Source organism: Nothobranchius furzeri, chromosome 6, assembly GCF_043380555.1.
Source record: "Nothobranchius furzeri strain GRZ-AD chromosome 6, NfurGRZ-RIMD1, whole genome shotgun sequence".
In the NCBI taxonomy this organism is placed as follows: Eukaryota; Metazoa; Chordata; class Actinopteri; order Cyprinodontiformes; family Nothobranchiidae; genus Nothobranchius; species Nothobranchius furzeri.
Window position 1 is genome coordinate 50,463,230 of NC_091746.1, and position 25,762 is coordinate 50,488,991.

The 25,762-nt window shown below is 44.9% G+C and overlaps 1 protein-coding gene across 1 annotated transcript in view; it reads left to right on the plus strand.

The window, feature by feature from the left end:
- Positions 1 to 18,293, plus strand: part of nnt (nicotinamide nucleotide transhydrogenase) — a 49,432-nt gene extending 31,139 nt beyond the window's left edge. Inside the window, exons 16-22 of the mRNA XM_015940894.3 lie at positions 18 to 178; positions 5,171 to 5,350; positions 5,454 to 5,613; positions 8,728 to 8,809; positions 15,960 to 16,078; positions 17,567 to 17,682; positions 17,944 to 18,293. Of these exons, the coding sequence (XP_015796380.3) occupies positions 18 to 178; positions 5,171 to 5,350; positions 5,454 to 5,613; positions 8,728 to 8,809; positions 15,960 to 16,078; positions 17,567 to 17,682; positions 17,944 to 18,093 (968 nt within the window). The 3' untranslated portion in view covers positions 18,094 to 18,293. The remainder of the gene's footprint in view (positions 1 to 17; positions 179 to 5,170; positions 5,351 to 5,453; positions 5,614 to 8,727; positions 8,810 to 15,959; positions 16,079 to 17,566; positions 17,683 to 17,943) is intronic.
- Positions 18,294 to 25,762: the final 7,469 nt, after the last annotated feature.

The following is a 25,762-nucleotide window of genomic DNA, read 5'->3' on the forward strand; positions in this document are numbered from 1 at the left end:
CTGCTGTTTTTCCTCAGGTCTGCTGAACAGCGCTCCTCTGATGCTCCCAGCTCGTCACGCTCTCAACGCCACTCTCCTGGCGGGTAGCATTGGTGGGATGGTTCCCTACTTGCTGGATCCGAGCTATACCACAGGCATGACTTGCCTCGGATCAGTTTCTGCTCTCTCTGCTATTATGGTATGCTGCATGCATGCATTTCTTAGATCTGCTCTCAGCATGGGTCTTTTTTGTGAAATACTTGATTTAAATGCAGTGGACCTAAATGAACCCACTCTCTGACTGGTCAACATGTGAACATGCAACTAAAATATTTGGGAGTGAAAAATTATTTTAAAGTTTTAGGAACATAAAAATATGGTGGAAACATAATGGGATATGAAAAATGTCAGCAACAGAAGGGTTTAAAAAAGCATTAAAGTAACACCGAGGAGTTTCCTGCTTCTCTGCCCTACTGGTTGAAAGTTGAATTATAACGGTCATAAACAACCCTGCTGCAGCCTACTGTAGCTAGCAATAACAACGAGCTAACACAAGCACGAGCCAACTAATACTAAAATAAACCACAACGTAAAAAGATCCACACCGTTAGACAAAAAATATTATTTCTTACAAGTCCAGCAGCAACAAAGCCAGGTCACCATCAGTCCGTGGTTTTGTAGCTCCCTCAAACTAGTGTAGGCCACGCTGATGTTCACTCTGGTTTTAGCTCTTTGCCTCCAAAGGCATGACTCTCTTACTTTTACTTCCAGGTTCTACCATGATGCCAACAGAAAAAGCAAACTTTTTTCTTCTTCTTGTGCTTTTTATTGATGATTGGTAAACTGAAAATACCAACTGCTAGCATAACAGCTAACAGCCTGTTAAGCAGGTAAAGAGGCAAAGCAGAGCAGCTTTATTTATATAGCACATTTCATACACAAAGGCAATTCAATGTGCTTTCCTTTAGTAAGAATAGCAAGAACATTAAAATCAACATGATAGAAAATACAATTTAAAAATTAAAAAGAAACAAAGTTAAACTTAAAGGGGGAGAAGTTACAGTGCAGAAAGTTACCAGATTTGGGGCATGTTTTCCAAAATTTCCATAGCCAGTTATTGAAGCCCCTTAATGGTTAACAGCTGGTTAACCAGAAACCAACCTCTAGTGGCACAAAATATATTACCCCCAAGCACGCAGAAGGACTTGAAGCATTTAGCCCGAGCAAATATATTTTACCCGATTACAACATTAACGGCAATTAATCGGTTAACCGGTTAACTATTGCCACTCACCCCTGCTTTCCACAGGAGCCGTCAGCAGCACGTTGCTGCAGCAGCACGTCATAGCTGCTGATAGGAACCGCTGTGGTCAACAGAACCTTTTCCACCGGAGCCGTCAGCAGCGCGAGTCGGCCGCGTCTCAGGAGCAGCATGTCGCGGCCTTTACGCGCCGGTTCTATTTAATACGCACGACGCCTCTGAAATGGGTCAAGTTCAACATTTTTGGGGAAGGAAAGACAGGAAATCGGACGAGGAAATGGAGAGAAGCTCCCGAGATTTTCAGAATAAAGAAATGTACTGCCTTCCGGTTGCTTTACTTTTAAGAAAAGTTACTAACTGTGCGGCCCCGTGAGAAGTTATCACCTAGCTAGCGGTCTCCTTTGTTTTTCAGGTCCGTATTGGCGATTATAAAACGGACAGAACATAAAACACAAACCTTTTGGAGCCATGTTGTAGTTTTCTCCTGCTTGTTGTTGTGTTTACTGACGAAGTCACTCGTGTGACTTCGTGCTCTGTCGGTGACAGCTGCTCCCCTGCTGCTTCGCGTCTCGTGGGAAGGGCCAAGCAGCAGCTTACGCGAGCAAGACGTGCTGCTGCAGTAACGTGCTGCTGACGGCTCCTGTGGAAACCCGGGGTCACACACTAGTATCAGCTCCATTCCACTCTGCCCACCCGACCCAGTCTGGCCGCGTTTGTTCAACACTGCCTTAGGAATGTGGATGTGATTGAGCACATGGGCGGTCTGTGGTCTGTGATGTGAGTGCATCTCAAAGCACGTGAGCAGGGAAAATGAGCGCAGAAAAATCTGCGATGTCTCGTCTTCTTCCGCCTATCTGGGTCGCGGGAGCAGCATCCCAACTAGGAAGCTCCTCCCCTCCGGCAGAACCCCAAGGCATTCCTGGGCCAGTTCGGAGATGTTCTTTCTCCAACGTGTCCTGGGTCGACCAGGGGGCCTCCTGCCGGCAGGACATGCCTGAAACACCTCCCTGGGGAGGCATTCAGGAGGCATCCTACTAGGGCTGCTCAATTAATCGAATTTTAATCACGATTACGATCTGAGTTTTGAACGATTATAAAAAACAAAACAAGCCGATTATTTGCTCCTCCCGCCTGCGCTGCCCCGAGTTGCAAATGAAGCGCTCCTCCCACGGTGTTGCCAACTTTGTGACTTTGACGCTATTTCTAGCAGCTTTTCAGACCCCCTTCTTGACTTTTTAAATCTTAAAAGTACCTAGCGAACACCTCAGAAACATCTCTGGTAACCATTAGCTACTTTCTGGATAACTGTCGTCGACATTTCCTGCAGGTTAGCTAAACACTCCGCCTGCTCTCCGGACCGTTCTTCAGGACATTAGGAAAGGGAATGATGTAGTGATGTGTCAGTCGCTAAAGAAACAGCTCTCGGAGCCGGCTCCCTGTTGGATTAACCAGAGTGAGTGACACACACCGCACCTGCGGGCTCCTGAGCCACTAAAACGGCTAAATGTGCGCTGCAGCGTGCTAAACACGTGCAGCTTGCCCCGATTGCTGTGAGACCGGGTTGGGGGGTGGGGGGTGCAGCTGTGGTTGGGACAATTATTACATTAACTGATGGACTTGTAAATACATAGTTTATAAATAAGGTAGAAATAAGTTCCTCACACTGATAACTAATAACTAGTCTCTCTGAGGACACAGTGCTAGTGTACTCTCCTACAGCACCTTGACACGACTCAATAAATGTTATGCAGCATTTTGTGAACATCAATTTATTTGCATGTATTTGTTATAAATGCCACTGTATAATTCTTGCTGTCAGTATTTGCAAGATATTGGTATTTGGGTCTGTACTGGTTAGACTTACATGAGTTAAACCAAGGTCTGTAGCCCTTGGGTCATAAACTATGAGCTATAAGTATATTGGTCTTTTTATCCTGGGAATCAGGAGTTCTTTTAGTGATCATCTTGTTTCTTATTTTTGTCCTGATTGTGCCCTGAGCAATTTTATGACTGAATAAAAACAAATAAAATCAACATAAATTGAAAAATCGTCCTAAATAATCGTGATCTCAATTTCAGTTACCATAATTGTGATTATTATTTTTGCCATAATCGAGCAGCCCTACATCCTACCAAGATGCCCAAACCACCTCAGCTGACTCTTCTTGATATGGAGGAGCAGCGGCTCTACGAGTCTCTCCCGAATGTCCGAGCTCCTCACCCTATCTCTAAGGTGGAACCCATGCCATCCCGCAGAGAATACTCATTTTGGCCGCTTGTATCCACGATTTTGTTCTTTCGGCCATTACCCAAAGCTCATGACCATAGGTGAGGACTGGGCAGTAGATCGACTGGTAAATCGAGAGCCTTGCTTTCTGGCTCAGCTCCTTCTTTCCGCGGTGTCTCCATTATTAAACAAAAGCGGCCTGAGTGGTCTTGCTTTTGGAGACTCTCTCTGACTCTGATTTTGCTTCCTGCTTTGCTGTGCATAAACCTAAAAGAGGGCATTTAAAGCAAAAGAGAAACATAATCGTAAATAATGCAAAGAGTAAAGAAAACGTTTCACAATGATTTGCTGTAGTTTTACAATTGTTGCACGTGTAGTTGGAGAAATCAGCGGAGGACGTACCCACACTTTACACCAGGTGCACGAGCGGCGTGTTAATAAACGCCGTTTTAATCAGTGGTTTATACCAGACGTACCACAGTGCATGTCAGACGTGTCCCTGAAGCTTGTTGTCGCTCTGGTAAAGATGGGTTTGGGTTCTATTTTTAACAAGACACCGCAGTTAGCACAGGGTGTCAGTGTGAAGTACCTGCTTAGTTTCAAAATAAAAGACAAATGCATCATTGCAATTGCTTAATGGTGAGACATAACGTAGTTACCGATGGACGAAGACCTCGTTCGAGGAGACAATCAGTGTGTCTTGGAACGACAAGGCATGGCCCAGCCGCTCCAAGTCCTTCACTCTCCTGGTGGGGACTGAGATACTGTGGTGGACGAGATGAAACCATGTCACTGCTGTGACACAACATTCATGGACCTGGTGTAATTTAGGGGACAGTTTGTGCTGCATTCCAGAAGAAACCAGTATGTTACCATTTTAGTTTCTTTTTATGAATAATCTTGTGTGTGTGTGTGTGTGTGTGTGTGTGTGTGTGTGTGTGTGTGTGTGTGTGTGTGTGTGTGTGTGTGTGTGTGTGTGTGTGTGTGTGTGTGTGTGTGTTTGCAAGCTTGCACACAGTTTTAAAAGGAAACTTTCAGCTCCGTCTATGATGAGTCAGCTGAAATAAATTAATCGGATTCTGGATATCTAGCCCCATCGAGGCTGATGGCGGTCATATCAACGTGCTGCTGTTGAACGACTGTTCAAATGATGGATTTATTCTGTTAATGAAAATATGAAATGTTTTGGAGGAGATAAGCTGCAGTTGAAAGGTTGAGGATGATTTGAGACTTTTTACAATTATTGCTGTTATGGATACACATTAAATGTTAAAGTAGAGCTAAACTCATGCTTGGGCCTTGTGAGCTTGTTTCACACTGATGCGATCAACGTAACAGAAAAAAACAAATAACTATGTTGCAACTTTTTGTGATCCATGAGTCTGAACTATACAAGACTTGGCTTTTATTCCAAAGGTTGTTTGCTCCCACTTTTATTCATTATAACTTGTTGCTGGTGACATCCTCTGGAGACCAAAAGACAGATTTCTGAGGCTGCGAACACACGTGTGAGTCTCTCCAGACTCCTCAAGGCTGAGCTGTCGTAATCTAATAAAGACTTGCATTTCACAGCTGTAGCTAACAGGACACCCACCACATGTAGGGAGGGGTCACACACATCACACACAGGCCCTGAGCTGTATCGGCATTTTATTGTAAATGAAACAAATACTTGAGCCTCGTGTCCCCCCGGTCTCCATTAGGGCGTAACATTGACGGCTGCCATCGGAGGTGCTGACATGCCAGTGGTCATCACCGTACTCAACAGTTACTCAGGCTGGGCTCTGTGTGCGGAGGGCTTCCTGCTAAATAACAACCTGCTCACCATCGTGGGAGCCCTCATCGGGTCATCTGGAGCCATTCTGTCCTATATCATGTGTGTGGTAAGCAGTTCCTCTCCTGTCCACCTATTTTTATTTAGAGAACCTATTATGTTTTTCATCCACTCTCACAAAGGGAATAAAAATATAATTCTTCACCTCTCAGGCTATGAACCGTTCCCTGGCTAACGTGATCCTCGGAGGTTACGGCACATCTTCCACCGGTACAGGAAAGCCCATGGAGATCACGGGAACGCACACAGAGGTCAACGTGGACCAGACTGTGGAAATGATCAAAGAGGCGCAGAATATCATCATCACTCCAGGTAAAAACACACTCCCTGGATTGGTGCGCGAGTAGAAAAACATTAGAGTTTTGTCACTCTTTACCCTGCCCCCATCAGCTAAGTGTGTGATGCTTATTTAACTTTTGCTTGACCCATGTTACATCACCATAATTGACAACTTGCAGTGCAAAAACACATTCGCCTGTCTTTCTGTGTGGTCGTCAGTAACTCATAAATAGAAATTCTACAGCTGAGCGCGTAAATGCAAGGTCATGGGGAAATTGGATGAAATGAGGGTTTGCAGGGTTTGTTGACAACTCCAAATACTGAGGTCCAGATTGGCTTCACAGGTCTGAAGTGTCAGATCCAACCTTTGTTCCAGCTACATGTGTGTTTTCAGCGTTTGGAAGCATGTTGACAGTTACAGGTGTCCTTGAATTGGCTGCTGTAAATGCGTCACTGGGTGGCCCGGGAATGCTCCAGATCCCCGTCAGATTGTTGTGATCCAGATCCAGGGAGTTGTTTTGCTCACGTGGGTACATGTAAACACAGACTAAAAGCACCCAGCCTGGTGATTCCAGTCACAGCGCCAGTTTACAAAAACTCAATCTTCAGAGGAAATCACTGCAATTTAGGAAAACTGCAGAATGAAAGTATTCATGTGGTCCGGTGAAAGAGAAATGAGGCGTTCAATGTAGGTTATTTAGAAAAAAGTTGGCATGGAAATAAAAACATGTCTGAAAACTAAAGCCAAACACAAAGTTGGAGAAAGCGACGGAAATAAAAAATGCTAAATCTTTTTAGAGTTTTTGCACATAATGATTAAAAAAAAGGAAAGGAGAACATTTCTGATGGACCTCTGAAGAATTACAGATAGTCTGTGACCTTGTTACCAAGTGCCAACGTTTAGTCACTGCCCTTGTTTCCATCCTGAGTGTTTTCTCTAATTGGAGCTGCCACAGTCACTTTGCCTGATTGACATCTGTGGAAACAGTTTAAGCTTGATAAACACACAAGTGCTTTCTTGGCTTTGTCTGGACCATCTTTACATGCTCTGGCACCACGTGATTGTCTTACATGAGAAACTAATGTCAGTCTGTTGGCAGAACAAGCTAGAAACTTTTACTCCTGTGTGTGCGCGTGATTCTTTACATTGTTTAGCTGGAGATCTTTTGTACGTTCGTTCTGTGTAATCCTCTCATTGTTTTTATTTTTTTTAAACACAGCATAGTAGTAGATTTGTTTTTACCTGCTTTTTGCTGACAAGTTTTGGCTAACGTTGTAGTCTTCCTCAGAGCACTTTTGGTGTTGGTGGCATCACTTGTCAGCAAAAAAAGGTAAAAACAAATCTGCTGTGTTTAAAAAAAAGTTTAGCTGGAGGTCAGGCAACAGCAAACTGTGTGTTTTGGAGAGAGCTTGTATAACTTTTTATATTTTTCATGAGTTCAGTTTGAAGCTGTGTCACTTAAATCAATGTTTTGTAAAGTTTTAGTTTCTGAGCCGTTGTGATGAAGATTGGTAACCTCACTGGACCATCTGACAGCTGTTTGTGTGAGAAAAATGTACTATATCATTTAGCATGCTTGATTATGAAAGCAATTATAGACTTAAAAATAGTAAAGCTGTTATGGCGAGTCAGCAAACAAGCTAGGTTTTGAATGCAAACACAGTCACGGGACACTCATCCCTCCCCTCGTGTGTCTTTCCTGAGACACCTCTGCCAGAACCAGAAACCTGCTATGCCAGATGAAACGATATAGGGCTAAACACCTGTCACCTGTTCTCTACGTCCAAATGTCTTTCGTTATCCATGACTTCAAAAGGTGTTTTTTTTTCTTCTTTGGGACACTGGTAGTTTGTCCTAAAGTAGAAGTGGTAGCGGCCGGCTGTTTCTCCTTCTCTGGTATATTTGAGCGGAGAACCTCTCACACCTGTGGTGTTCTGTAGCGAAATACGCGAATGTGTAATGAGTGGAGGACCCAGCGAAGTGCTGCATTTCATTGAGACCGACAACCGGATGTCCAATAGTTGTTTTTGGTCCGAAACGTTGTTTTGGCGGTTGTTTTTAGACAAATGCGAGAGAACCATTTTTTGTTTATTTTTTTTAAATCTCCCATATTTATAGCTATATGATGTTAGAATGTTAAGAGGCATGATACCATTTTTTAAGCTAATTTGTTTTCCAAGTTTGCCATTGTAGCTTTATTGCAGAATCCAGTGTTGTCTTTGTTTTTCTCTTAGTTTTATTGATTAACTGGTATCAGCCTCAGGGGAAGACCGATAATACCTCAGAGATGAGATTAACGCCAGGTTTGCTGTCACTGAATTAAATGCTCTTTGACTTTCTCTAAACTCTTTCTCTACAGTTGTTTTTTCACGAATCAACAACACAAAGAGAAATCAATAATTTAATTATCAGGATTTTTTTTTGTGTTTTAATTTGGAAATGCAGTGCAACAGGATGGGACTTTTATTATGAAAGGAAAAAAGGAAGTAAGGCTCATTAAACCAAACATCTTTAATAGTCATTCTACACTGTAAATGCACATAAGTATTGCTGTTTTTTTTTTTGTAAAACAAAAATCAGCAATACAGCACAGCAACTTTCACCACAGTAACAATTCAAGCCAGTAATGTCATCTAGGGTGAGTGATATTGCAAAATTATCTCTTTTTTTCTTTATCTTATTTATTTATTTTACTTTGTACAAAAATTTCACAACTTTATCACAATGAGGTGATAAAACAGGCTTTGTTCTCCATCTTTTAGCCAAAAAGACGATGCGGAAATTAATTCACAATCTCTCATTTGGCAGCATGTTAAAAACCTTCTCTGTAAAGCAAATGTCTCTGACTTTAACGCAACCAAATGCTTCTCTGAACACGCCAAGAAACTTTCAGGCCCTGGTTTTATCTGTCTCTGTTGCATTTGAACTTGGAGCTCGTCTTGTTTTAGGCTAGAATGCGAGTCAAGGATGTTTAGAAGCTGGTGTCTGTAGGTTCATATGCTTTAGCCCATGTCCCGCTACACTTACAGATACCTTGTTTAGCAACTCTCTAGTGTTTGATCCTAACATTCAGTAAATGATGACATCAGGTGTGAGGTCTGAATGGTACATCCACCCATTCCTCACTGTTGTCAAATCTCTTTCAGGTTATGGACTCTGTGCAGCAAAGGCGCAGTACCCCATCGCTGAGTTAGTAAAGCTCCTGAAGGATGCTGGCAAGAAAGTCAGGTAACGTGATGATCTAGATGTTTTTGTCTTTAGCAGAAATGAAAACTTTGGTTACGTATTGTAACCCCAGATTCTATGAGTCTAGTCGCAGCCCTTAAGCTAGCTGCTATTGGAAGGATGATCTCAGCATCAGCCAATCATGAAGTGCTTAAATGTACGCCCACCAATGGTGGGCACCCCTGTGGGTATATAAGTGGAGCGACTCCACTGTTCGTCTCCGATGGCTCTTAGTCCTAACAGAACCAGTGGGGCCATTTGCTTAAGGGCTGCGACTAGACTAATAGAATCTGGGGTTACAATACGTAACCAACGTTCTATTTCGTCTAGTCTTAGACCTTAAGCTAGCTGCTATTAGAATAATGCGCAGCTGGATGGGTTTACGCCACACTGGTTAGCTCAACCAATGGACACACCCAACAGTGAGGGACGCTCAGCCTCAGCCCAGGGCTTAAGAGGCTGAGGCAGCCAGAGAGAAGAGTGGGGCCCCCACTAAAAATACCATCCACAAGAGGATGAAATTCATTCAAGTAGGGCTGATGTGGTGCCATAATGCTTTCACTCAGCCTGCTGAGGTCCAAGCACTGAACGAGTGATGGATCCTGAAGACACATCTCGTAAATAATAATGAGTAAAGGAACAGGGTGAAGCCCATGAAGCAGCCTGACAAATGTCTTCCATCGACACACCACTGTGGAGCGCCATAGAAGAGGAATTCCCTCTGGCTGAGTGAGTGTCTCCGGAGGATCCCACCCTGATGATGTGTAAGTAAGTGAAATGGCGTCACACAGCCAGTGTGAAAGACGCTGGGTCGGCAGCGCTTGCCCAAGGGAAGAATCTCTGTAGTGCACAAACAGGCTTTGTGAGCGGCGAATCCCTGAAGTGTGTGACACATATCGTGCGAGCGCACGCACCGGGCAGAGAAGGTGGGAAGCCGCCTCCTCATCAGAGTTATGTGGAGGAGGAAAAAGTCCAGCCAATGAAATTGACCTGGATTTGAAGGAAGTATTAATGTTTTTGGGCACAAAGGCTGGGTTGAGACCTAAAACAGTGGACCCGCCATCTTCCTGGATCCTGAGGCATGCGGGAGCCACTGAGAGGGCGGTTAGGTCGCCCACTCTCTTGACTGATGCCAGCGCCAGCAGCAAGGCAGTTTTGAGTGACAGGAACTTGAGTGGTCCAAGGGTTCAAATGGGGCTTCAGATAAGCCACGCAGAACCACCGTTAGGTCCCACTGGGGAATAGCGGGCGGGACACAGGTCTGTTCCTTCTGACACCTTTTAGAAAATGTTTTGTGAGGGGATGATTGAAAACAGATCTATCTCCAAAACCCTGGTGACAGGATGCGAAAGCTGCAGCATATGTTTCAATAGTGCTAAATGTGAGGCCCCTGTCCATCAGCATCTCCAGAAACGATAGGACATCCGCCAGCTGGCAGGAGAGTGCTTGAACATTCCACTCTGTGCACCATTTCTTGAAAGTTGCCCATTTAGCAGCATAAGATGTGTCGGTAGAAGGCGCCCGCGCACTCTGAATCGTGGCGACCACATCATGCTGCAGCCCAGAAGCCTCTAAAGCCTGATTTATGCTTCTCCGTCTGCGTCAGTGCGGAGACACGCAACGCCATTATCCGTCCTTGCGTAGGGCTCCGGCAGGCACGCAAGTACGTACGGAGTCGAGCCCACTTTTTTAAACATCCGTCGAACGAGACGGATTACGCAAGCTTGTGATTGGTCAGGACGCCGCTGTTGTTTACAGCGCCGCCATTGCAAAGAGAGCCGAGGATAACTAGCGGCAGACACGGAGAAGCTTGAAGAATACCTCTCGAAAAAAACTCTAAAAATATGAACGTTTAATTCTCCCATGACTGGAGGAGTGAAAAGATGCGCAGCAAGCGTTTTATTTGTGGATGGAAATGACAGGAAACGTGGGTTTAGAGGTGGTGAGCGCATGAAGCGGTGGGAGAATGAGAGACAAATACGTCCGTGTTAAAAGTCTCTTATATACACAAAAAACACAATATAAACACACGATCGTGGACCAATACATGACAGGATACCACAGAACAGCGCTACGCCCTCTGTGGTCCTGTCAGGCAATTGCTTTGCAACACTCCCCAGGAGACGGAGAAGTAAAAGCGCAAAACGCTTCCGTCAATCCGTGCGTGTCTGTCCCTTGCGGAGCTGACGGAGAAGCATAAACCAGGCTTAAGCCTGACCGCTCAGCGGCCAGACCCACAGCCGTTGGCCTATTTCTGGAGGATGTTTGATTATCCCATCCGCCTGGAGAAGGGCGTCCGCCCTCCACGGGGAGCTGGACACTAGCGCTTGCAGGTCTGGAAACCATGACGCGGACAAGCGTCTGGGAGCTACCAGAATTACCGAGAGCTGTTCCGACCGAACTCGGTCCAGGAGATGGGGGATCAGTGGGACTGGCGGAAACGCATACAGGAGCGTCTGAGGCCAGGGCTGGTGTGAGAAGGCGTCCGCTCCGAGTGGGGGGTGGTCCCGGGGACTCAGGGAAAACCACAGGCGACACTGAGCATTTTCGCGAGCCGCGAACAGATCCACAGAGGGTTCCCCGAACTTGATCCATATCTGTGATATCAGTGCGGGATGCAGACACCAGTCAGAGTCGCGGGGTCCCCCTCTCGACAGGATGTCTGCTGCCACATTCCGGACCCCCGGAATGTAGGTGGCTTTGATGGACAGCAGGTGGACATGTGTCCAACACAGTAAATCTGTGGCTATGCGCAATAGTGGGAGGGATCGAACTCCCCCTTTGCGATTTATGCAGTCTGCCGCCACCTGGTTGTCTGTGTGAACTTCGACATGACGGCCCTCGAAAAGGGCAGCGAAGTGTCTGATCACATTCCTCACTGTCATGAGCTCCAACACATTTATGTGCTTGTGCGTGTGGGAGGGCCAGTGATCTGCCACCGTATGGGACAAGCACGTGCCCCCCCATCCCAACAGTGATGCATCCGTAAACACAGATACGTGTGACGTAGGACGTCCGATGGGGACCCCGTGTGAGAGGATGCAGGGATTCCCCCAGTGAGCGAGGTCCCCGCCCACTGAAGGAGAACCCTCAACATACGTCTCTTCTGATGTATCGGGTGTACCCGGAGGCAGATGAACCAACGCTGTAGGCGTCTCGTGTGCAGTAAACCTAACGGCACCACAGCGTGGGCTGCAGCCATCATGCCCAGAAGTTTCATGACTAACAGGGCTCTCACGATCTCGCGGGGTTGCACGCGGGAGATCACCGTGGTGAGATCTGCTGCTCTCGCCGGAGACAAACGTGCTCTCATTAGGGAGGCGTTCAGCTCCACCCCGAGAAACACAATCGACTGGGATGGAAGGATGGAGCTCTTAACCCAGTTTATGGAAAACCCCAGGGTTGACAGATACTCTATTAACTTCCTGGTTTGCTCTGATGCCTCGTCCTTGGACCGGGCGCATAGGAGCAGATCGTCCAGGTAAAATAAAACCCTCATTCCCGCCGTGCGCAATGGCTGCAGGGCCGTCTCCAGACATTTGGAGAAGGTGCGCGGGGCTAGCGAGTAGCCGAAAGGGAGACGATTGAACTGGTATTGAACTCCCTTAAATGAAAAGCGCAGGAACTTCCGGTGTTTGGGAATTACTGGGATGTGGAAGTATGCGTCTTTCAGGTCTATTGATGTGAACCAGTCCCCGGAGCGCACGTATTCTAGGACTTGCCTCATTGTTAACATGCAGAAATGCATCACTGCTATGGAGCAGTTGAACAGGGAAAGGTCGAGAATTGGTCTCATTCCTCCCGACTTCTTCGGTACTACAAAGTAGCAGGAGTAGAAGCCTGAGGGCTCTTGTCTGCGAGGGACTTGGGAAGTGGCGTCCTTGGACAGAAGTTCCCGCAGCTCCAGCTCCAGGGCCTGAGATTGTTCCTGTGATGTGAACGTCGTCTCCACGATCCCGTTGAAGGGAGACGGAGCGGACTGAAAATGGAGTGTGTGACTGCAATTAATGGTCTCCGATATCCATTTGCTCATGAGACAAAGGCGGCGCCATTTTTGCGCGTGTTCCGACAGCGGACGCGTGTTCGAGGTCACGTGAACGACGTCTGAGGACTGGGTTCGCGCCCTTACCGCCGTCGCTCGCACCAGAGAACTGGGAGCGACCCATGGAGGCCTGCGCTCGAAAGCGCCAGTGTGAAACAGCTGGAAGAGGCTGATCCGCACTGCGGAGCGTGGAGTCCAAAGTTAAAGGACGAGTGGGAGCCGGGCCCGTGCGCGGGGTCGACAAAGTGCCAGCGGAAGGAGCCGCGCACTGTGTCGCCGCGCGTGGTCGCAACAGCGGCATGACATCCCGTCCCACCCAACGTTGTGGGGGAAGCGGAATGTGTTGGGCCTGGCTGGAAGCTAGGGCCAGTGCGCAAATGGAGTGCACCCGTACAGCTGGCCGTGTAATATGACTGACTGCGGGAACATGCAGATGTGTCGCAGTGCTTGGTGTGGGGAGCATGTGTGAGGATTCGGCAGAGGATTTTGCAGAGGACTGTAGGATTGTGCTCTCTAAGTGACATTTTTTGGGTTTTATTTCAAAACCAACATCATTCAGAGTTATTACAGTCATAAGCACACACATTCCCCCCAACAAGTCATTTTCGTGGTTGCTTTCGGCGAGGTTCCTACGACTGTGACTGCCAAGACGGTGTCTGCTGGCTCTTTCGAAACCGTTGGCCGCCAACTCTCTGGTCTCGCTGAGGTGGAGCTGAAGCGGGAGGCCGGCTCCGTGGGGCGGGCGGTGCAGCTGGGCGCCTGAAGTTTCCGCGCCGTTCGTCCCATCCTCTGGAGAAACGGCCGGAGTGCAAGGCTAACCGAGGGTGGACCAGGTCTCGCACCGTGGCTGACAGTTCAGCTGTCTTCTCAGCCCTCTCAATGACGCTCCTAAGATAGGGACCAAACAGAACGTCAGAGGTGATGGGGCCTTCCAGCATCTCCCTGTGCAGATGTTCAGGAATGGAGGGCAGGGCCTTGAGCCACAAGGCCCGCTGCATAAGGGTCTGCCAGGCAGCAACGCGAGCAGAATCGGTGAGTACAGCAGCGCACAGATTGAGAATGGCATCAGCAGTTTTAGTAATGATGGTTTTTGACTCGTCAGGAGCGTCAAGCTCTTCCACCATTTTGGAAATGCCAAAGGCAAGAAGGGCGATGTTATTTCCTGCAGCGCCGGTCTAGAATGCGCACTGGTGTGCGCAATCGGTGAGCTGCGTCAGCAGGCCAGCGAGGTGGTTCTTGGCGCCAAACAGCGAGGCCAAGTCCGTCTCCAGTGGAGGAACGGAAAGCCAGCCTTGGTCGGAGAAGCCCTCGACCTTGGTAATGGGCGCATATGTGGAAATTGGCGCCTTGAGCTTAGCAGGTTCGGAGACGGCGGCGGACCAGCAGCTCATGGCAGCGGAGAAGCGCGGCCAGATGGGGTCTGGACAGCGCGTCTGTGTTGCCCCGAAAATTCCCGCCAAATCATCTGCTTCAGGCGGAGCCGGTTCTGGCACAGCTAGCCCCTTGCAGACCGCAGCCGCGGAGATGATGGCAGGCAGCTCCTGGAGCAGTGCTCTAACTGCTGGCAGGGAGGAGCGAGAAGTCACTGGAGCAGAAGGACCCGCTGAACGAGGCTCGTCGACCTCCGTATTGTCCAGGAGGGAAGAAGGGCCATGGCGGCCAGCCTCATCGTACTCCTCACTGTCGACAACATCGTCCAGTCGGTTGAAGCCAGCCGGCTCCTGGCCGAAGTTGAAGAACTGTAAGGCCTTGTCCAGCGAGTACGTGTCAGCCACCGGAAATTCCTCGGCGGCGGCGGGGGTGAAGTACTCGACACGGCGGATCTTTTCAGCCACGGGCAGAGCGGCACAAAACGGGCACGAGGCCTGGGCGGTCAAGGCCAGGCCAGCGTGATGAGCCCCGAGACAGACCTCACACTTGGCGTTCAGGTCGCCGCTGGAGATGGAGCCCGTCTGGCAGGCCGGGCAGGTCCTGGCGTCACTGGACATGGTAGGTGAGTAGAATGCTTCTTGGATAATTGCTCTTTAAAGGAAGCTCTTAAGCTTGGCTTGAAGAGATAACGGAGGCGAACACTGGAGTCGCTCCATTTATGTACCCACAGGGGTGCCCACCATCGGTGGGCATACATTTAAGCTCTTCATGACTGGCTGATGCTGAGATCATCCTTCCAATAGCAGCTAGCTTAAGGGCTAAGACTAGACGAAATAGAACTACAATTCAGAAAGATGAGTAAAGAAAATGTAAAGTGAACCAAGTCCAGAGGAGGGATGGGATGCTTCAGGCTAGTGTGTGTGTGTGTGTGTGTGTGTGTGTGTGTGTGTGTGTGTGTGTGTGAGCGCGCGCGCGCCAGTTTGTGAGAGAGAGACAAAGGAAAAGCTAAAGAGAAGAGGAATCAGCTCCAGCAGAACCCCGTGTAGTTGTTCTCCTCGTGTTGTTTGATCCTGGCTGCTCCTTAGAGCATTTGTCCTTGATTAAAGGAAAGTGGGTGGTCACAGAAAAAAAGGAGGGAAACACTCCTTCACCCTGATTTTTCCTTTTTTATGTTTTGTTCTTAATTTATCCTCATACTCTAACCAGCCTGCCTAATTGTCCCTCTAGTCCCAGTTAACCATCCATCTTTGTTGCATTTTACACACACACACACACACACACACACACACACACACACACACACACACACACACACACACACACACATACACATACACACACACACACACACACAACAGAAACAGTTTCTCATGCTTCGGCTGCAGCAGTTATTAACATCACAGGTCGGATGTGCTCTACGTCCGCCTTCACCTGACCAGAGGTGACAAAATCAGGCTCCACGTTTTGGTCAGACACGTTTGTGGGTGGAGAGAAGGAGAGACTTCTAGGGCAAATGACCGGATTAATTGAGAACTTCGTCTACTCAGTCACTATAGAACACACTGTTGGAGGAGTTCAGTGGCAGTTACGTGTAAACAGACATTTGTCACCATCTAAAAGTCTTTTTGACTTCTCTTTACTTGTTTTGGTTCTATCTCTGACCTTTGGCATCTCCTTTCTCCCTCCTATTAAAGAGAAATATGTGAATGTTGACTGAAAGTCACTTTTTGTTTCCCACAGGTTCGGCATTCACCCAGTAGCAGGTCGTATGCCCGGTCAGCTTAACGTCCTGCTGGCCGAAGCTGGTGTCCCATATGACATTGTTCTGGAGATGGATGAGATCAACGAGGACTTCTCCGGTGAGTCCGCTTTACCTCTTACAAGGTTTTAATGGAAGAATTCTTTTTTATATGTGTCACTGTGCTGCTTTGTTTGGGACTTCAGATTTAACCAACAGCTGTCTTAATAATTTATGCATCAGCAAAAGGCCTTTTTTGTTTAACCCTCCCACTGTCTTTATGGGTGACCCTGCGTGGAAAGTTGACCATTAAGCAGGACTGATGCCTTGATGTCCACGTGGCAGGGGTGAGGTGGTGCTCACTCCTCACTCCTGCCATGTGGACCCAAGGGATAAACAATCAACCCTGCTCAATAATCATCTTTCCTCACGGGGTCACACCTATTAGGACAGTGGGAGGGTTAAATAATTTCTCTGTTTAAATGTTTTAAATGAATAAACTTGTGAATTTTGCAATACTTTTATTTCAAAGCATGTATCTGACAAGTACCAAACGGACAAAAACCTGGTGAATGTGGCAATAAGCAAAGTAGAGAGATGATGCAATTAAATGTTATCTTCCATTAGTTTAGTAGAAAATGTTAATGTTGCGATTGTAAATGGTACTGTAATTATGACATTTTCTAAAGTCGAATTCTCTAATTTACCTTCGTGTTTTTTATTTTGTTAACAAAATACTAGGCAGCTTTTAGCACCCCCTAGTGTCAGTTAGTAAAAACAAAAGTGAAACATATCTCCTCGCTGTACGTTCGTGTTTTTAACCCCTTAAAGTTCCAGGTCCCATGAACGGAATGTGTTTTGTCCTATGGGTGGGACGCTGTCTCCTCAGCCTTCATTAGTGTCTACAGGAGAGATTCACTAAATCAAACAACCCAGCTCTACTCATGATCTAAAACATGCAGCAGTCGTGCTGGGAGCAGAGTCCAGTACCAAGCATGTCAGCTCCACTTCACTTAGTCCAACAGGAACCTGACCGGCACTCTGAAGTTGCAAGTGCAGTATTCTGGCCACGGTGGCAGTGGAGTTCAGAGTAACATTTCATTAACCCTGTAACGGGCCATTTTAGCACATTCTGGTTCAAGAAAAGGATATATATATGTATATATGTATATATATATATATATATATATATATATATATATATATATATATATACATATATATATAATTAAATAAATATTCTAACTTTAAGCCTTTCTGAGTAGTTTTTTTTTCTTTTTTTGTTTTTCATGGAAGCTTCTCCGTCCCGTCCCCCCCCCCCAGGCCATCTCCTGTTAAATCAGCTGTAACTTGCAAGACTCAACAACAGGAAATAAGCGATCGTATCAACTTGAATCTGAACTTTGTTGTCCTCAAATTGTGAAACTGCGAATTTTCACAATTTCTAGACATGTCAAAATGGGGTCTAGAATTCCTTACAAATTTCTAATAAAACTGAACTTGAACTACAAGAAAAAAAACTCCACACAGGAAACAGATGCTTCAACTGAGATGCTTAGTTTGTGCATACAAGGTGTAGAAACCTTTCTTTTGTGGTTTGTGTGAACAGATACTGACCTGGTTCTGGTAATTGGTGCCAACGACACGGTGAACTCGGCCGCACAAGAAGACCCCAACTCCATCATAGCTGGCATGCCAGTGTTAGAGGTCTGGAAGTCCAAACAGGTGAGACATCTGGTGTCAGGACGATAGTAAGATCTGCCTTAAAGACCAGAAAAATGAAGACTAATGGAATATTTTATGAGACGAGTGCCTGTGCACCTGGTGGGTGGTCAGGTTCTAAAGCTCATAAGTCATAAAAAATGTTGGAGCGGATTCAAGAGTCTATGTATGGTTTCATCCTTATCCCATTACTGACAACTACTCATGTGAAATGACACTCGGAGCTCTTTCTTTACTGCTGTTGAAGATTTTTGTGGTTTTTAGGTGGTGGTGATGAAACGTTCTCTGGGTGTGGGATACGCAGCTGTGGACAACCCCATCTTCTACAAACCCAACACTGCAATGTTGTTAGGAGATGCAAAGAAGACGTGTGACGCCCTGCAAGCCAAGGTCCGCGAGTCCCAGGGCCAGTAACGTGTCTCTGAATCAAAGATCAAATCAAGTTTTCTAAAAACAATCAAAAGGAAGTCCAGTGTTGTCCACAGAGTTATGGTGAGACACGAAGTTATTGGCAATCCCTTCCTAGGATCTTAAAATAAAAGAAAATTGGTTGAACATGTACGCCTCTAGACCCCATACAGAGGAGATACTGTATATTTATTTCTCACAAATCTAACATAAATACAGATGTTTTTAGAAACTTCTTTTATTTTCAGGTTTGAGAGGAAGAGATCAGAGCCTTTCAGCAGAGCTGGGCAGCTGTTAGTCATGTGTATTAATGTAAAAAAGACTAAAAACAATCAGGATTGTAGGAGAATAAAGTGTTAGATAATTCAGTTATAGTTTAGTAAAGAGATCACACGAACAGTAGATGACTTGAAACCAGACTTACTTCAGTCTGAAGCACCAACAGTTTTCTTTCATCCTCCTTTTTTAGTAATTTGATGTTTTCCTCGCAATAAATCCACCTGCTTGTGATGTTTTTCTTTAAACACAAAAAGGACAAAAATCACAAGCGTGGTAATGCTTCTGGAAAGTTCTTTCCATTCCAGTTTTACGCTGCATCGGAAGATTTAGTATTTGGTCTTAAAACGTTCACAAGGTTGGAAACTTTTGACTGTAAATGTGATAAACTCAGCGACGCCTCAAGGACCACTCAAACGTAAAATAACTTGAGACAACACTTAAAACACGTCAGTAAAGACACTTAAAATGATCAATTCTCTTAAATAATTTAGTTTTTTTTTACCTCTTCAATCATTCTATGGCTGTCAGATATTCCAGTCGATGGTTGATTTTTGTTTCTTCTTTAAGTGAATGTGACCTAGCCACTCCTGAGTGTGTCCCCATTTCTGCTCTGCAGGAAAATGAAGGAACACCGTTTATAAAGTCGGGCCAATTTTAAACTGATTGTCATGTAGGAACCTAGACTGTAACATGTAGGTATTGTCTTCCTTTAAGCTTCTAACCATCGTGTTGTGCCAAGCCCTTTTCCTTCTACATTAACTTGGTTAGATTTATGGTTTGGCTCTTGTTGGGACCCGTGAGGTAGTTTAAGAACAAGCTATCTGTTTTTATCAACCGGGTTTGTTTTACTCTATAAAACTGCTGATACAGATACTGTAGGAAGTTACTGATTACAGTTTCACCCCCGGACCTGATACATTGACCAGGATAAATACCTTTCCATTAAATGACCAATGTTTTGCCATAGAAACACTTTTCACCTTCTTGGCTCAACCACTCAGTTTCCAAATCAGGACCAATAAAGACTGTTTTCTGTTTTATTTCCAGACCAGGGTGGTTTCCTAAAGAGTATTCAGCTCTGATTTACTGTATTCTTTAGATTTCTGGCATTTCTGATCAAATGATAAAAGGAAGATGAAGTAAAAGTTGCATTCCATCAGTACGCGCCCTTGTGTTCCTAGAAGACAGTATTTTTATGAGGCTTTAAAAGGTTTTAGAGGTTTCATGGCACCTTGTAAGGAAGATGATGGATTGTGAATTTGTTTTTCCTATTTTGTTTGTCGTGGAACATTTTCTTCCCTAATAAATCTGTATTTAGACCAAAGCTGTCATGTGTTCCCTAGACTTTTTCCCTAATGTGTACAGATGACACTTGAAGAACTAGAATATCCTGCAAAAGTCTATTCAGTAATCCAGCTTAGACTGAGAGACCTTCTAAAGGCTCAGGAAGCCTTTACAGGTGTCCTGGATTCATTAGCTGATTAGAGTCTGACACTTCAGAACTAACTCATCTGGGTCAGTACGGTCGGAGGCGGATTGCGTTAGTTCGGTCCCATACGGGCGGTTTTTGTTAACTTATGATTCCCAAGGACTTCTCTGGGATGCGGATATCCCCCAGCACATACATCATTTAATTAATTTGCTCCCTGTTCTCTCACTGTTGTGTGTGTCCTCAATAGTGCTGACACGATCAGTCGATTGGTCACGACGACGTCGACAAACAAAATAGTAAATTTAAGGGTCGACGTTGTTTATTCTATGAGCATTTTTAAAATCTTGCCTGCTGCGACACCTTCAGCGGGTACTTTCTGCTTAAGGCTCATGTGCTGTAGTGGCCATCCAGATCTGCCTATAGAATCACCCGAGAAAGAAGATGTGGCGAGTCGGCAACGTTGCTCAAAAGTTTGTGAGCATTTTTACAAGACAAAAGTGAAGCACGTAGAGTGCAAAATCTGCAAGGTGAAACTCCTTTCACGGGAGCACATCGATGATGCATGAGCACCTTTAAAGGAAGCACGTCCTGGCGGAGATGAAGAGTCGCCTCTGTAAGCTAGTTACCTCTCGTTAGCTGCTAACATCAACAGAGCTTTACTAGTATTCATAGCTGTAGCAACAGCAGTGGTGATGGCGACTACCTTTAGAACACGTATGTATTTGCAGGTATTTGCTCAAATGTTACAAACACCAATAATTTATTTTATGTCACTACGTTAGTGTTAAAAAAACTCTTCTTCATTTGACGAGTTTGTTTCAATACCAAAAATGACTTTTAGCTGGCTACAAGCACAAGTCATTTTTGTGTACAAATTATTTTTGGTTCTAGGCGCCTACCTATGGGGAGAAATTTTTTTCAAAAGATCTGTGCGTGTGTGTCTAGATTTGTGCGTGTGTATCTAAATTTGTGTGTGTGTAACTCTTGATTTGTAACTTGTATTTACATTTTCCTTTGTAACTTCAGCTCCTACACATATAAATCATTGAATACACACACGCAAATCACCTGGTAAACATGGACAAAACTACATTACACACAGATTAGTTTACAATCCTTCTGAGACTAATTTTTCACCTGACTTATTTGTGCGTACATGGTGCATTTGAATACTGAGTGAAAGCTGGGAAATTTGAATTTCCTTTGGAATGAGTCTAAATTTGTGTTGACGAGACAAATGTTTTTCTGTGGAAAAATATAGTATCTCAGGATCCTGTAGTTATAAAAGATAGACCTACATTTCATTTTTAATCATCTAAAACTTTATTTAGACATATGTCTTTGTGAGCCATGAAAACGTAGTCAAAGGTTATAAAGAAATGACTAATAAATGGCAGAGTAATTTTCTGACTGGAAAAACCAGTAGAAGGCACAAGATGATGGTGCAACGTCCTGGTGATCTTTCCTCTGAAGTAAGTAAAAGTTAATCCAGCATGCTTTGCGTTCAGGTTATAATGAGACGGCTATTATTTTAGACCATTTCAGATGTTTTATAGGTCTGAAAGATTGACACACAAGACAAGGAAGTTCCAGACATGGAAGTTGCTCTTGGGCCAGTTTATATGTGTGCACAATAATGACAACTATTTAAATGAAAACTAATGATGGGTGATTTGACCACTCCAGTCACAGATTTATGGTGGTTCTTTCCTCCTGAAGAAAGGATTTGAAGTCCGCTGAACTTACAGCCATTTTCCCTCTGTTTTTCTCTGTTTCTGGTTCGATGACATCACTTTCGTGAAGCGCATTTATACTCCAGGACTTATTTTCACACTAAACCTAAAATAGCGTCGTCTGTATTGTACTTTTGTACTGATTTGTGTGTGCGTGCTCAATGATTTGTATGTGTAAGAACTGATGTTACACACAAAAATGTAAACACAAGTTACAAATCAAGAGTTACTCACACACAAATCTAGATACACAAAAATATAGACACGCGCACACATTTAGATGCACACGCATAGATCTTTTGAAACTTTTTTTCTCCCCATACCTACCTCCATTTGACTGTAGCCTTTGTAATAACAGGTTACAAAGTGAATTAAAAGTTGTTTGATAAGCTATCTCGTTTATTATTAGATACATTTCTATGCAGATAACTGATCACACATCAGACTAGAAGCTAATGATGAGTGTATTAGAGCATCCTGGTGCAATAAGCTATACTTTTATGCCTGACACGATTAGTCATTTAATCGTCAAAAAAACTGGTGATTAGTAGTTGTTTGCAGCAGCCCTAATCCTCAAACCACACACACACACACAATGATCTCTTCCTCTGATGCTTGTTCCCCACCCCCCATGCTGTAGCTAGAGCTCTTTGCAACAGACAGAGACTTTTACTTGACAGCAACCGGAATGCTGGCCCCCGCTAGCAGATTTTACTCGCCATTTGGAGGCAGAAGGCATGAATTTCAGCCAGCCAATCAGCCCCTAATGTGTGGGCATGGCCACATCAGCCCTGGCTGGACCTCCGGGAGGAGGTCTGGAAAAATGGTCAGGCCGGACAGGAAATCACAAGAATGACAGAGATCTAAAAAAAAAAAACGTACTCATTTAGTCCGTGCTGACCCATGTGTGAAAGTGGCTTTTGAGTCTAAAATATTAAACCATTTCACAATATTAAAATTTTCTGACTGTTTGAATTGAAGGTTTTCATAAGCTGTTAGCTATAATCGTCACAAATATTACAAATAGACTTGAATTATCTAGGTTGGTATGTAACAAGTATCTCACATATTCGTTTCACCTTTTAAGTTGAATTACTGACATAAGTGAACTTTTTCACCATATTCTAACTTTCAGAATTTTGTCTGAAGCTATTTGAAGTAATTTTTCTGCTGAGTTTGTTGTAAAATATTAATCAAAAGCTTTTATTGTCCCTGCCATTGACATATATACTGGACAATGCATGTCCATAGGCTCCAATAATAAGTTTTTAAGCCAAAATGGGAGGTGGCCACCCCCACCATTTTCACCGTGTCACAGGTTCCGTCAAGCCCAGACAATTCCACAAAAGGGAAGAGAGGTGGAGCTGAGGGTGCGGCTGTAAGGCTGGGATCAAATAACGACACCCATCGAACTGAAGTGATTTAGCTACAAGTTAACCCAAAGGTAATGCGGAGGTGGGAGCAAAGCTAACGGAGGTAGCAACCTAGCTACAACCGGAGTTAACTGTGCACAACACCAGAGCTTCTGACCCCGGCTTTCCACAGGAGCCGTCAGCAGCACATCATAACTGCTGATAGGAACTGCTGTGGTCAACAGAACCTTTTCCGCTGGAGCTGTCAGCAGCGCGAGTCGGCCGCGTCTCAGGAGCAGCATGTCGCAGCCTTTACGCGCCGGTTCTATTTTCTACGCGCAACGCCTCTGAAACGGGTCAAGTTCGACATTTTTGGGGAAGGAAAGACAGGAAATCGGACGCGGAAATGAAGAGAAGCTCCCGAGATTTTCAGAATAAAGAACGTACTGCCTTCCGGTTGCTTTACTTTAAAAAAGGTTACTAACTGTGCGGCCCCGTGAGAAGTTATCACATAGCTAGCGTTCTCCTTTGTTTTTCAGGTCCGTATTGGCGACTTTCAAGCCTTTGAGTCGCCGAGCAGCTGAATAGGGGAATAATGTTGACGCGCCCGCTGTTCCACTAATAAATCAAAGTTCCAGGTTAAAAAACTCCTTTATTTGTTATCAAAGCCTTAAAATCCATTGAAAACAGTGATAAATAAAAGAAACATTCTAAGCTTGAGCGGTCAGCAAAGAAGTCGACTTTCCCCATCACCCACTCACTCTCCCATTCCATCACCTGCACAGGTGATAGCAATCACTATTATTATTACTGACACCATGTGACCCAAGGCAACGCCTATCCACAACAGTCCGTATTGGCGATTAAAAAATGGACAGAACATAAAACACAAACCATGTTGTAGTTTTCTCCTGCTTGTTGTTGTGTTTACTGACGAAGTCACTCGTGTGACTTCGTGCTCGGTCGGTGACAGCTGCTCCCCTGCAGTTTCACGTCTCGTGGGAAGGGCCAAGCAGCAGCTTACACGAGCAAGACGTGCTGCTGCAGTAACGTGCTGCTGACGGCTCCTGTGGAAACCCGGGGTGAGTCAGAGATACGCCGGGCTGACCGCTGGGTAAAACCGGGTGGAACACAGAGGTCTCCCGAGAGCTCCACAAGCTGGCAGCTGCGCAGCAGACGGGCGCTGTGATCAGAGATGTGTGAGCTGCAGCTGAAGGGAGGGAGTCCATACCGATAGTCGGAATCCAGCTCCACCAACATGTCATATTTCAAACCATTTTCAAAAATGCAGCGTTGTGTTAAATGCACTGGGTTTTACCCTATTACATTTCAATTTCATGGTTAAACAGTAAATGTTAAAATCTAATCTAATCTAATCAGCTAGTGCAAGAGCGGCAGTGACCTAAAATACATAAATATAATTTTACTTACCGAAAAAAATGAAGTGGAGACTCCTTGGACGCTCTATTAGTGCGATTAATACCACAGCAAGTCATTTTGTCCAACAATTGCACAAATAATATCCAAAAAAAGAATACACAAACGGCACAACCAATGGTCTAAGTTGAGAGACTATATATCGCAGAACAGTTTTCAGGCGAGGCCGAGGCTCAGACTGAGGCCTTTCCCTGGAGCTAGCTCTGCGGTCACGTGGGTCTGGTGCTCATTAATTATTCAGAATTTTTGGCTTTTAATACACTTAAACAGAAGAGTGACACTTCCATATTGGCTTCACTTTCTGTCATGGAAATTTTATATTTCATTGCTTTAATCCGGTTAACAAATGTCCTGAAGCATTCTCACACTCAAACACACCCACACACTGTTCTTCCCATACACACACGCACACACACACACACACACACACACACACACACACACACACACACACACACACACACACACAAATTCTTGTCTCACTCATACACACACTGACTCTCACACAATGACCTCACTCCCATTCTTATCTTTCTGTTTAAATAAACTCTGTGATCAGAAGTTCGAGGCATTTGCATATGCCACCGTTATAACTGGTTTGCTTGTTGTCTCATTGTCTCCTTTTCTCTTCGACTACAGGAAATGGGTTATTCATAAACATATTGATAAAATCCCTAGCACTTTCAGACTCTAATTATGGGGGCGTGGTCCCTGCATGATTCTTCTGAGGGTTTGCACTACCTGTCAGAAGTCAGGAGATCAAAGATGTGGAGAGTGGGATGGAAGGGGCCTTTAAAGATGTTTCGAGCTCTGCTGATGTAGCACAAAGTGACGAGTTCATCCAGGGAGTGCAGAGAACTGGTCCATTAGTGATCATCAAGCTGCACTGAAATATTAAATATTTCTCTCTACGTAAATGTTTGGTATTAAAAATAAAATGACAGGGGTAACCCCGCATGATTAGGCGGTAGTAACACAAAGTACTATCCTGTAACATACATATAATAAAACTAGTGTTGCACGGTAAAATTAGTGAAACAATATCGCAAATGCAACATAAATACAGTAAAAGCATGGTAATAACAGTTGTAGGAATAAGTACCATGAGTTTTTAGCCAATGAATTTATTGGCATGTTACCACTTTTTTATAATACAAATTAACAGCTCCCCTTATAATCTTTGGATCTGATTCTGTGCTATTAGCATAAAGGCTATTCTGGGTCACTGCTCTAAAATTTTGCTAAAACACCAGCTAAATAACTGGATGAGTAAAGCAGTTTAACATTTATTTACCAGTGTTGGTTTGGAAAATCAGAATTAATCTACAGCAAAAGCTAATTAATTTGAGTTTAGAAAATATTTTTAGGCGTAGAGCAAAAATTGCAGCTTCGTTGGTCAGAAACGTGACTAGTTCTTTGGAATTTACAAAAAGAGCGGCTTT